We start from the raw sequence: 14,154 nt of genomic DNA, 5'->3' as shown, positions 1-14,154 counted from the left end.
AATTGAGCTAGTATCAATTGCCGTTTGCGGAAGAGAGTTCCAAACTTCTACCACCCCGCCTTTGCTGACCTGCATTGGTGCCCAGTCCCTCAATGCCTCCAACATAACATTTAAAATTCCTTCATCAACTGGAATGGGACAGAATAAAGGTTTTTCTGGGGACAAGGTATACTATAAAGTGACTGAACGTCCTTTATACTTGTTGATTGAACCAGGGGATTGGATTTTACCTAATCCCATCATGGATTAGTCACTTTTAAATAGACAACTCAAATCTACTCTGGTGGCATGCTGGGCTCTGTCCAGTGTGACTGTGTTATACAGGAAAAGTTGGGCACTGCAGGTTCTCCTCTCTACAAGTGTTTGGAATTTGAACTTCATAACTTTTGATACCTAGAACTAAACAACTAAAGTTGCCTTCAGCAGCTTTACTTATACAGATATGTCTATTTACCTGTAGTTGTAAAAATGCCAACCAGGGTTCCAATATTCCTCCCTCCAACCATGGCCACCTCACTTTTGTTTCCAGGGCACTTTTTCTCTTCATGCTTTGATTTTCGAGAAGCCCAAATTCCAGTTGCAAGAATTAACACGTAGAAAACAATAACTGCCACAAGTCCAGGGACGTTAACAGCCATCTTCCACAGTAACTGTCTGGGATGGAAGGAAATGTTGTTTTCAGCCTTGTATACATGCACACAGCTTCTCATCACATTTACATTTGTGTTTGCTAGAGAAACCTGTCTTACAAGTTTTTTAATTTGTTTATGGAAGGCAGTTCAGATCATTTCACACTCTGGACTGCTAAGATACTATCTAAAATTCTCATCAGAAGTATTGATCACTCTTATATTTATCAAGTTTTTTCTCCAAAATGTGTACTTTATTTTCATTGTATGGTAGTATCCCTGTTAATCATGCTGACATCAAAAAACATCTCTCTCAGCTGAAAGTAATCAGAAAAGATTAGCAGCCATTTGATTCACTTTGGGGTAAATGTGTGAGGCAAATGCCTTATGTCATTCAATATGGTTTGAAGGTGGAGTTCTCTGGTTTGGGCAAGGTTAACACATAAGCACGAAACTGGGAGAATCTCTGTATATTTGAACTACTCAAACTTTCAATATCACTTCCTGTAGTCTATCTTCATGATAATCTAAACTAGCTTCCAGAATGCCAGAGTTCCAAATTGGGACTATAGTTTCAAGATGAGTTACTTCACATAATCCCTGCAAATATCAAGTCTAATGCTGTAAGATATGATTTGAGCCATTATAATATAATGGAAAGAGATCCTAATGGACATTTATAATATGTATCCTGGAATGTAACAGCTCCCTTTGTTGCATCAATCAAGGAAAAATGTGTGTTTATATAAATTATAAATAATCTGTTTTAGTGATGTTGAGGGATAAATTTTGGCCCAGAACTCCCCTGCTGTTGTTCGATATACTGCCGTTGGATCTTTCACATCCACCTTAGAGGGTAGACGTTTCATCCTAAAGACGCCACCTCTGACAGTGCAGCTCTAGCGTAAAGGTAAGTGATGGCCTTGTCGGGGGGAGATATGGAGTTATTAGCAGGTTTCTCCCATTTCTGTCGCAACTATGGGTTGTTAATCCATCAACAATAATCTCCGCTTAATTCTAGCCCAAGTGGTTGTAAAATAGAAAGTTTAATAGATTGACTTACAACAAAGTTGCACTACAGCTGTCTTCAACATTACATTCAGCAGTATTATAACTGTCTACAGATTACATTAATGACAAGCAATCAATACAACCTGATCTGTCCGTTCTTCAGGTTGATCAGACCTGACCTTTGTGGACTGCCTGCGGCAATGGACTTCCGACTGTCCCCTCTTGAGATCTCTAACTTTTGGGGGGAGCATGCCCTATCTTTTTACTTTTCAGCTGTGTGGATCTGTACGTAAGCATCGCTGGTCTTATCTCATGGTCGTAAACCATCTTACTTTGCTGACTCTCCAAAAACCACCATGGATTGTTTTAATGTCTTAGTGTTTACGTAGCCTTTCACCGTTATCAGGTCTTAGTATGTTTATACTAGGTTAGGACACCCTATCTCAGGAATCTTACTGTTTTTCTCTATTCTAATACCTCAGTACTCTTTCAATGACCTCTTGGGTTTCTGGAAGTTATTTTCTTCAGAGATGCGGACCTTTGCCCTCCTATTTTCAATGCTTGTTTTAAACCATATTCTTACATTCCCTCCTCTTGGAAACATTCTGGTTCAATTATAGCATCTAGAAACAGGCCATCTCTTGACCTTTAGGTGTTTATAGTGCTGAATTGTCAGCGTGCTCTGTCTCTTACAAACTATCGTTCATACAAACACCGAGACATGACTTTGCCCCCCCTCCTAATAACACCACCCTCTTGGTAAATGTTTGGGAGCTTTGTGCGAGCTATGTGAGATGGGATATTGACCATGCTTGGCTCTTGGTTCCACCCAGGTTCAATTTTCACTTTATTCCTCAACTATCTCTTTGGTCTTGCCTAAGATGATCTTGAGTTTACATGAGCACACATAAACATATACATATTGCTTCTAAGTTTCATTTGGTTAATACAGAAACCTACAGTATATCATAATGTCAAGAAATTATGGACTTAAAAGATTCTCCAACTCTCCTTTTACTAATATCCATCTTGTGGATATTTTTGCTAAGTATTATTCCTCCCTAGTCCAATGTTATTGTTAACTGAAAGGATCCTAACCCTGAATTTTGGTTTTCAAACCTTTTTATCTACAAACGTTGCAGATCAAATTCCAATTGTTGTTGAAGCATTTCCAACATTTATCTAAGATAATACTTATTCAAGCAATCGTTGGACCAAAATCTCTCCCCTCTGTTGTCTGCTGGACGAATGTGTCCATCGGACAATCTGTTTTCTGAGTTCTGTGGGGGTGATCATTCGGTGTCTTATTTATCCAATGTGATGTCAACCCCATTTTTAGGACATCACTGAGGCCACGGGCCTGTGCCCTGTACGGCAGCCTGCAGCTGTTGGATCCAGGGATCCTTGTTTTGCAAATCTATCAAATTTAACTGTTTGCAGGCCACTCAGACAGGAGCCATCCAAGGTCGCACGCTAGTGGGCGGGGCCCATCATTCGCCACTGCAGGAAAGCTGTAGCCAATAAACCAGCTTTTCCATTTTCTGCCGCCCATGGCGTGTTTTTAGAATGTGCCCTTTACTTTTACAATAGCTACCAAAATTGTTCGATTGCGGGACAGTTCCAAAGTTTTCTGCAAGAGGTCAGCAGTGGGTAGTGGCTTTCCATCCACTGAGGTGAACCCTTGTTTCTCCCAGAGAGGTAAATAATCAGTCAGTGACAAACAAGTAAAACGGCTGTTGGAGAAAATGGTCAGGGCTCGTTCCCCGACATCCATCTGGAGAACGTAGGCCACTGTGGCTAATTCAGCTTGCTGTGCTGATCGGCCTCTAGTTAAGTCTAGGGAAGAACTTTACTGTCCAATACAATATTTACCGTGTGGTCCAATACCCCAATATTCATATTTGTTTATTTTACTTAAATTCTTCTTTTACCCACTTTTCATTATCCCAATTCGAGAGCAGTATTATTAGACTGACAGGACTTGTCAATGTACAATTTTATTTCCATCCAAATACTTTCTTCCTTGATACACAGCATTGGATAGGAACCATTTAGACTGGACTTCTTATATTTTATAATATAATTTGATTATCCCCTTAAACTACAGACAAATTTTCCCCCCTCGAGTGCTTGAACAGCAACTCATGTCAATTTATCTTATCAGTTCCAATTTCAGAAACAAATTATGTCCAAGCTTTGTGGTTTTACAGTAGAGACAGAAGTGTTTGTAATTACTCTTGGATAGTCATTTTCACCCCCCTCCCCGCAAAGTAAGCTCTCTGTCTCAGAAAATAAATGGGTTAAAGCAAAACAAACCAAAACGTTTTGCTAAATGTAATTTTGTTTGGGCTGAATTAAACTTAATCTTCTGTCTCTATGACCACAGTCTGGAAATGTTGGACTAACTAAAAACTAAGATGAACGAACTGAAGTGTTATCTCCTGACATGAAAGATTTATTTAAATTACGTAAAGGCGACATTGAGGTACGCCTATTGTCAATTAAATTACAGGAATCTCGGGGAGGATCACGGGATCCGAAAGGAACGATTGATCGCGATCGGTGACGGGGAGGGCGATTGGTGAAGGGGACGGCGATTGGTGGCGGGGAAGGGGTGGTGATTCGTGACGGGGGGGGTGGGTGATCAGTGGTGGGGGCGCAATCGGTGATGGCAGAGCGGTCAGTGGCGGAGGGGAGATCGGAGATGGAGGGGTGATCGGTGGCGAGGGGGGGCAATCAGTGACAAGGGGGCGATCGGTGATGGGGGACGATCAATGGCGGAAGGGAGCAATTGGTGATTGGGGGGGTGATCGGTGACGGGGGCAATCAGTGGTGAGAGGGTAATTGTTGGCAAGGGGGGGGCCACCAATTTGCAGCCTCAAGGCAAGCCAATGTTGCAGTGGGGACCTGAAGCAGGCTTTCGGCCTCTTATTTGCAGATGCAAATGGCCTAGTACCGGCTTCAGGCATGGGCAAAAGACGTTGCTTGTTTGTCCTCACCCAGTATGGCGGAAGGCGCATTTCCGGTCAGGATTGTACGTGTACTTCTTGCCCGCCATTCTGGCGACTTATGAGGCCACATAGCGTCCAATTTCTAGGCCTCCGTTCTTCAAAGTAAATCATCGTACATGAAGCATAGTGCAGGACAATGCGCGCAGGGATCGAGGTGCGCAATTAACCTGCGTCCGTTGATAGCGATGCAGGCAGCATGTAAAATCCGTGCTGCCTGCTCAATACAATGATTACTGCGTACAGCCAGCGCTACCCATGCAGTTCATTGGCTGCACGCATGAAGGAGAGTCCGATATCAGGAGGCCGCGATGTGACTTAAAGGCAACCAGCACCTCTTACAGGGGAGGTGCATTGTGGTTGCATGAAGTGTTGTGATTCGTTTTTCTACTCAAATGGCTGAAGCAGGGTGAGAGTGAGCAACAAAAATTACTGATACTGCACTGGAGGCCTTGGTGCAGGAACATAAAAACATAAGAAATAGGAGCAGGAGTAAACCACATGTTCCCTCGAGCCTGGTCCGCCATTCAATCAGATCATGGTTGATCTTCAATCTCAACTCCACTTTCCTGCCTGATCCCCATATCCCTTGATTCCCTTAGATTCCAAAAATCTAGCAATCTCAGTCTTGAATATAGTCAATGACTGAGCATCCACAGCCCTCTGGGGTAGAGAATTCCAAAGATTCACAACCCTCTGAGTGAAGAAATTTCTCCACATCTCAGCCCTAAATGGTTGATCCGTTATCCAGAGACTATGCCCCCTAGTTCTAGACTCTTCAGCTAGGGGAAGCAGCCTCACAGCATCTACCCTGTCAAGCCCTCTCAGAATCTTATGTTTTAATTAGATCACCTCTCATTCTTCTAAACTCTGGAGAGTGTAGGCCCATTCTACTCAATCCCTGCTCATAGGTCAACTCTCTCATCCCAGGAATCAATCTAGTGAACCTTTGTTGCACTGCCTCTAAGGCAAGTATATCCTTCCTTCGGTAAGGAGACCAAAGCTGTACGCAGTACTCCAGGTGTGGTCTCACCAAAGCCCTGTACAATATTGCAGCAAGAGTTCTTTACTCTTGTACTCCAACCCCTTTGCAATAAAGGCCAACATTCCATTTGCCTTCCTAATTGCTTGCTGTTCCTGCATGCTAACTTTGTGTTTCAGGTATTAGGACACCCAAATCCCTCTGAACACCAGCATTTAATATTACTCATCATTTAAAAAATAATCTGTTTTTCTATTCTTCCTACCAAAGTGAATAACTTATTCTTCCTACCAAAGTGGAGAGGAGGAGGTACATCCTTTATCCCCCAGGGGGCAGAAAGCCCTCCAGGCATCTGATGCACAGGTAGTAGGAGGAGACCGCCAATGAGGTCAGTACCAGGAGCATTTGCTCCCAGAACATGGATGCAGCGCCTGGAAGAAGTTCAATGACTTGACTAGAATTGTCAAGGGAAGAGCATTGTTCGAGACGCCCTCGCTTTACCAAGTTGGTTGTCACCGTGCTATTTCAGCCGCTGCAGCCACAACTGCGGCCTCAAACCAGGGCACGGACAACACTGCCCACTCAAAAACCTCGCTCGGGCCCGTTTTCCTTTGATGAATCCTGCGAGCTGCATCAGGATGCCTGTTTGAGGCCCTGCAGCTCGCCGGATTCATCAAAGGAAAACGGGCCTGAGCGAGGTTTTTGAGCCTCAAAACCTCCTCCCGACTAGGCGGCCGAGCAGCGCAATCCGCCAGTCACCCGCCCAAAGGTCTAAGTCGACCCCAGTGACAGAGAGATGCAATCCAGAAACTACAGGGAAATGCGTATTTTATTGGATTGACATTGTGTGTGCAGATGAAAGCCAAGACGCCAAAATGAAATCAGAGCGACAGAGCCAGCAAAATGCTGGCCAATCTCAGTCGCAACATAATCATTGGCTCTTTAAACACGGGGTGCGGGATTAACATGCTGTCCTCTCTTTACCTAAATGCCAACTAGGAGCAATGGGAGTGACTTGAAAAGAGGTTTCCTGCGGAGCGCGAGAGACAAAGGGAACAAGAGCCAAAGAGCGAGGGATCTGCTGCACACAATGGACAACTTTCAACTCTTGACGTTTCCAGCTCGTCTTGTCTTGTTCCATCGTGGGATCAGCATCAGGTGAAAGAATTGGACAAGTTGTCTTCAGGCCAGGGTTTGAAACTGATCCCGAGCCCACCTGCAGCTGAAGCCATTCCAGAGTTTCACCTCTCTCCCCCTTAGAAAAAGGAACTGTTTTACACCGCTAACAGTTGAAGACCAATTCCTGATAAGGGTTATATCTGCTACAAACATGTTGAGTCTCGAACCGAACATCTAGTTTCACAGGAATTGACAGCAATATGTATTTCCTCTTTTGAAACTAGTTTTTGTACTGTTCTGAGACACTGCTCTGATGTTAATATAAGTCTTCTTGCTGTACACAAGGCTGTCATTTTCCAGGAATGTTGGCTTGGAAATTCCCCAGGAGCAGATGTGGGGTGGGAAAGAACATCCACCCACACTTTTGACACACCCCGAGCCTCATCCTAAATTCCAGGATCAGAGACATTAACATATATCGGGCAGGAACCAGGCCCCGCTTTTGGCACAACAGAGTGCCAGAAAGTCGGGGGTGGGGGGAGAAGGAGGAGGGATATCTTTGGGGCCTTTTTCCACAGCTAAATGTCAGTAGACAAATTTTTTAAAAATGCAAATTTGATTTGGCCAGTTTCCCTGCTGAGTCCTGTGATTGAATGTTAAAGAAAGAAATAATCTGCATTTATATAACGCCTTTCATGACCTCAGGACGTCCCAAATCGCTTTACAGACAATGAAGTACTTTTGAAGTACATAAGAATATAGGAACAGGAGCAGGTCATTCAGCCCTTCAAGCCTGTTCCGCCATTCAGTTAGATCACGGCTGGTCTGTATCTAACTCCATCTACCCGCCTTGGTTCCATAACCCTTAATACCCTTAGCCTAACAAAAATCCATCAATGTCAGTTTTGAAATTTTCAATTGTCCCCCAGCCTCAACAACTTTTTGGGGCAGAGAGTTCCAGATTTCCACTATCCTTCGTGTGAAGAAGTGCTTCCTGACATCACCTCTGAACGACCTAGCTCTAATTTTAAGGTTATGCAGTGGGGAATGCTTTTCTAAGATTGTTAAGGGACACGGCTCAGCAACCATCTTCAGCCAGAAGTGCCAAGTGGATGATCCTTCAGTCTTCAGCCAATTCCATTCCCTCCATGTGATATCAAGAAACGGCTTGGTGCACTGGACACAGCAAAGGCAATGGGCCCTTACAACATCCTTAAAGGCTGTACTTAAAGTAGATAAGTCACCCGGTCCGGATGGGATGCATCCTAGGTTACTGAGGGAAGTAAGGGTGGAAATTGCGGAGGTACTGGCCATAATCTTCTAAACATTCTTAGGTACAGGGGTGGTGCCAGAGGACTGGAGAATTGCAAATGTTACATCCTTGTTCAAAAAATGGTGTAAGGATAAACCCAGCAACTATAGGCCAGTCAGTTTAACCTTGGTGATGGGGAAACTTTTAGAAATGATAATCCGGGATAGAATTAACGGTCACTTGGACAACTGCGGATTGATTCGGAAAGCCAGCATGGATTTGTTAAAGACAAATCGTGTTTAACTAACCTGATAGAGTTTTTGATGAGGTAACAGAGAGGGTAGATGAGGGCAATGCAGTTGATGTGGTGTATATGGATCTTCAAAAGGCGTTTGATAAAGTACCGCATGGTAGGCTTGTCCTCAAGATTGCGGCCCATGAAGTAAAGGGGGCAGTAGCAACATGGATACAGAATTGGCTAAGTGACAGGAAACAGAGAGTAGTGGTGAACGGTTGTTTTTCGGACTGGAGGGACGTGTACAGTGGTGTTCCCCAGGGGTTGGTGCCAGGACCACTGCTTTTCTTGATATATATTAATGACTTGGACTTGGGTGTACAGGGTACAATTTCAAAATTTGCAGATGGCACGAAAATTGGAAGGGTAGTGAACAGTGAGGAGGATAGTGATAGACTTCAAGAGGATAGAGACAGGCTTGTGGCATGGGCAGACACGTGGCAGATGAAATTTAACCGAGAAAAATGCGAAGTGATACATTTCGGCAGGGAGAATGAGGAGAGGCAACATAAATTAGAGGACACAATTCTAAAAGGGATACAGGAACAGAGAGGTCTGGGGGTATATGTACACAAATCGTTGAAGGTGGCAGGGCAGGTTGAGAAAGCAATTAAAAAAGCATACGGGATCCTGGGCTTTATATATAGAGGCATAGAGTGCAAAAGTATGGAATTCATGATGAACCTTCGTAAAATACTGGTTCGGCAACAACTGGGGTATTGTGTCCAGTTCTGGGCACCGCACTTCAGGAAAGATGCAAAGGCCTTAGAGAGGGTGCAGATGAGATTTACTAGAATGATTCCAGGGATGACATGGATAGTTACGTGGACAGATTGCAGAAGCTGGGGTTTAACAGAGGTATTAAAAATCATTAAGGGTCCAGACAGAGTAGATAGAGAGAAGCTGTTCCCATTGGCGGTAGGGTCAAGAACCAAAGGGCATAGATTTAAGGTGATTGGCAAAAGAACCAAAGGTGACATGAGGGAAAACTTTTTTACACAGCGAGTGGTTGGGATCTGGAAGGCACTGCCCGAGGGGGTGGTGGAAGCAGATTCAATGATGGCCTTCAATAGGGAACTGGATAAGTACTTGAAAGTAAAAAACTTGCAGGGCTACAGGAATAGGGCAGGGGAATGGGACAAGGTGGATTACTTTTGCATAGAGCCAGTGTGGACTCGATGGGCCGAATGGCCTCCTTCTGTGCTGTAACCTTTCTATAATTCTATGATCCCGGCTGTAGTACTGAAGACCTGTGCTCCAGAACTAGCCGTGCCTCTAGCCAAGCTGTTCCAGCACAGCTACAACACTGGCATCTACCCAACAATGTGGAAAACTGCCGAGGTATGTCCCATCTACAAAAAGTAGGACAAATCCAACCTGGCCAATTACCGCCCCATCAGTCTACTCTCAATCATCAGCAAAGTGATGGAAGGAGTTGTCAACAGTGCTAACAAGCGACACTTACTCACTAATAACCTGCTCACCGATGCTCAATTTGGGTTCCACCAGGACCGCTTGGCTCCAGACCTCATTACAGCCTTGGACGAAAGAGCCAAATTCCAAAGGTGAGGTGAGAGTGCCTGGCCTTGACATCAAGGCAGCATTCGGCCGAGTGTAGCACCAAGGAGCCCGAGTAAAATGCGGATCGGGGGAAAACTCTCCAGTACCCAGCACAAAGGAAGATTGTTGTGGTTATTGGAGACCAATCATCTCAACTCTAGGCAATTGCTTCAGGAGTTCCTCAGGGCAGTGTCCTAGACCCAATTACCTTCAGCTACTTCATTAATGACCTTCCCTCCTTCATCAGGTCAGAAGTGAGGATGGTCACTGACGATTGCACAGTATGATATCAACTCCATTCGCATTTCCTCAGGTACTGAAACAGTCCATGCCCGCGTGTAGTAAGATCTGGACAATATCCAGGCTTGGATAAGTGGCAAGTAACATTTGCGCCATACAAATGCCAAGCAATGACCATCTCCAACAAGAGTGGGTCTAACCACCTCTCACTGACATTCAATGACATTATCATCAACATCCTGAGGGTCGCCATTGACCAGAAACTCAATCAGACCAGCCACATAAATGCCGTGGCTACTACAGCAAGTCAGGGGCTGGGTATTCTGCAGCAAATAGTTCATCTCCTGACCCCGTCAAAGCCTCTCCAGCACCTACAAGGCTAAGTTGGGACAAGTCGAGATTGTGATGGAATACTCCCCATTTGCCTGGATAAGTGCAGCTCCAACAGCACTCAAGAAGCTCCACATCATCCAGGATAAAAAAGTCAACTTGATTGGCGGCCCATCTGCCACCATAAACATCCACTCCCCTCCATCACCTGTACACCATGGCAGCAGTATTTACTATCTACAGGATGCACTGCAGCAACTCGCCAAGGCTTCTCCCAAACCAGCACCTCCCAAACCCGCGACCTCCATCACTTAGAAGGACAAGGGCAGCAAGAGAACGGGAACACCATCACTTCCCAATTCCTCTCAAGTCACACACCTTCCCGACTTGGACATATATTGCTCGTTCCTTCATGGTCGCTGGGTCAAAATCCTGGAACTCCCTACCTAACAGCACTGTGGGAGCATTTTCACAACACAGACTGCAGCGGTTCAAGAAGGCGGTTCACCACCACCTTCTCCAGGGCAACTAGGGATGGGCAATAAATGCTGGCCTTGCAAGCCATATCCTAAGAATAAATAATTTTTAATAAACGTCGATTTGGTGCATATCTGGCTTGTACTACGTCTGACCTGGGTGCATGCTTAACATTGACACTAAGGGGTTAATTTTCCTATTGTCCCTTAATTGTCCCACCAGAAGCTCAAAACTACCCCCTGCTATCAAAAGTGGAAACATGAGGCTTATATCCTTCACCTTGGAAACAACATTAATTCTCCTAAAGCAGGGTCAAAAAGACAAGCCTACAAGTAAAATAATACCAGTTCTTCTACCAAGGGGAATGTATCACTATCATGAATCTCTACCATTGTGACAGACAACTGTAAGATTCTGAAAACACCAGTTCCAACTCATGCAAAAAAAACAAGAGAGTACATTTTCGGAGTCTCGCTCGATGAGAGTACAGATTAGAGAGTCAGCCCCGGGGGTCAGCTTAATTCATTGTGCTGCCAATTTAAAAATCACCCTCACACTCAATTCTCTAATCCATGATCCCATCAAACAAAATGCTGCGCAGGGAGCAAAGTCTCTGAAAATTTACACCAAGAAGCTGGCCTAATAACTGCAGTTTCCACAGGCCGAGGATGCTGTAACAATGGACCAGAACTTGCTGTCAAAATAGCAGTGAGGCTAACAGTGCTCACTGTTATTTATCTGCAAATCGCACAGCAACTTCAGGCGAGGGGCAGATGCGAGGTTAAACGCTAAAATCCGGAAGTTGCTGTCCGAGATGTGCCATTCCACTGTCAGCTTCGCGAAAACAGCATCTCGCTGTCTGACTCACCATTCAAATATATTGAATGGTGTGAAGTTCCTGTACTTGTACGGTAGATACAAACGAAACTCACCACAGAAAGCTAAGACTTGTCCTTTTCAGTCTAAGTACCCTTTTTAACTGCATGGTAAGTGTTAATTACTGCCACACAACCTCTCTGGCAATGAAAATTAAATTTTACAAGTGTGGAGTCTCATTCCTTCAGTTTTTAATTGTTGTTGGAGATTTTTTTTAAAATTTAAATAAAATTATTTTTTAATTTTTTTCATTCTATCTCTTTTTTCTCTCTCTGTTAATCCAATCTTTCTTTCCCTCTCTTTATTTCTCTTTCTGTACCTGATTTGACATTGAATTCACTATCCTAACTGACACTTTCTGGTTCAGACATTGGTTATTAACGATTCTTCAATCTGACTGGTTAAGGAGACACACAGTTGCTTGTCCCGTTCACACAGGTCCCAGATGCCCTGTAGAGGGCGTCGCGGCATTTCCACTCCCCACTTACAGCAATTTGCCATGTGAGATCTCATGGAAATTAAACGGGCGAGGGCAAGTCTAACTAATGGCGGGTGCCGTTCGTTCACCGGTTACAGTCAAATCTGGCCCATTGTTTCACCAGGCAAAAACAGTCAGGCTTTTCATCAGTCTTTAGTTGAAGGGTTCAAGATGCCTCCCAAAGTACCAGCATTGGCATCTTAGTTCTGGCACAATTACTCCATAGATATATAGAGAGATAGAAGCACAGATAGATAGAAGGTTGTTATGGCAATTTCAGTAAGAAGTCATCTATATTTAGTTTAAGTGGCCGTACTAGATTTGTGAATGCATGCACTTTTTAGAAGGGTGGGGGTCTGCCAAAATCTAGGAACGATTGAGCATGTGATATTAGGTTATGGGCCTTAAGATCAGAGAATTTACTCAGGCAGTTGTGAATCTTTGGAATTCTCTACCCCAGAGGGCTGTGGATGCTCAGTCATTGATTATATTCAAGGCTGAGATAATTAGGTTGTTGGACTCTAGGGGAATCAAGTGATATGGGGATAGGGTGGGAAAGTGGGGTTGAGGTAGAAGATCAGCCGTGATCTGATTGAATGGCGGAGCAGGCTTGAGGGGCCGTATGACCTACTCTTGCTCCTATTTCTTATGTTCTTATGTTTCCCTTCTATGTCTACCACACCTAACAGATATGGGGCCGGATTTTGCTGTAACAATATCAGTGAGGCTAACAACGCTCACCGTTATATGTGTGCAAACCGGAAATCAATTTCCGGCGACCACACATGCACATTAAACGTGGAAATTCAGAAGTTGCTGTCCGAGATGCGCTGCTCCTCCATAAGCTGCGCAAAAATGGCATCTTGCTATCTGGCTCGCTGTGTATTGAATGGCGTGAAGTTCCTGTACTAACTTTGCTGATATGGACTACACTCACCAACAAAAGTTAAGTCAAGTCATTTCAAGTCTAATTACCTTTTTAACAGTGTGGTAAGTCTTAATTACTGCCACTGGCACTGAAAATGAACTTTTACAAGTGTGGAGTCTCATTCCTTCAGATTTTAATTATTGTTGGACATTTAAAGAAAGAATTTAAATAAAACATTTTTTTAACTTTCTTTCTGTCTCTTTTTTCTCTTTCTCTTAATTCAATCTTTCTTTCCCTCTCCAAAATTGGCTCAGTGGCAGGAAGCAAAGGGTAATGGTTGACGGGTGTTTTTGTGACTGGAAGCCTGTTTCCAGTAGGGTTCCGCAGGTACTAGGTCCCTTGCTTTTTATGGTATATATCAATGATTTAGACTTAAATGTAGGGGGCATGATTAAGAATTTTGCAGGTGATACAAAAATTGGCTGTGTGGTTGATAGTGAGGAGGAAAGCTGTAGACTGCAGGAAGATATCAATGGACTGATCATGTGGGCAGAAAAGTGGCAAATGGAATTCAATCTGGAGAAGTGTGAGGTAATGCATTTGGGGAGGGAAAACAAGGCAAGGAAATACACAATAAATGGTAGGATACTGAGAAGTGTAGAGGGACCTTGGAGTGCATGTTCACAGATCCCTGTAGGTAGCAGGACAGGTAGAGAAGGTGGTAAAGAAGGCATACAGAATACATTCCTTTATTAGCCAAGGTATAGAATATAATAGCAGGAAGGTTATGCTAGAACTGTATAAAACATTAGTTAGGTCACAGCTAGAGTACTGTGTACAGTTCTGGTCACCACATTACAGGAAGGATGTAATTGCACTATAGAGGGTACAGAGGAGATTTACGAGAATGTTGCCAGGGCTGGAGAATTTTAGCTATGAGGAAAGATTGGGTAGACTGGGGTTGTTTTCTTTGGAACAGAGGAGGCTGAGGGGAGATTTGAGGTGTATAAAATTATGAGGGGCCTAGAT

The 14,154-nt window shown here is 44.0% G+C and overlaps 1 protein-coding gene across 1 annotated transcript in view; it reads right to left on the bottom strand.

The window, feature by feature from the left end:
- Positions 1-14,154, bottom strand: part of LOC137322736 (high affinity choline transporter 1-like) — a 56,705-nt gene that overhangs the window by 35,956 nt on the left and 6,595 nt on the right. Inside the window, exon 2 of the mRNA XM_067985741.1 lies at positions 455-654. Coding sequence (XP_067841842.1) covers positions 455-638 — 184 coding nt within the window. The 5' untranslated portion in view covers positions 639-654. The remainder of the gene's footprint in view (positions 1-454; positions 655-14,154) is intronic.

The sequence above is a fragment of the Heptranchias perlo genome, chromosome 6 (assembly GCF_035084215.1).
Source record: "Heptranchias perlo isolate sHepPer1 chromosome 6, sHepPer1.hap1, whole genome shotgun sequence".
Taxonomy (NCBI): Eukaryota; Metazoa; Chordata; class Chondrichthyes; order Hexanchiformes; family Hexanchidae; genus Heptranchias; species Heptranchias perlo.
This window is presented reverse-complemented; position numbering and strand designations above follow the sequence as displayed.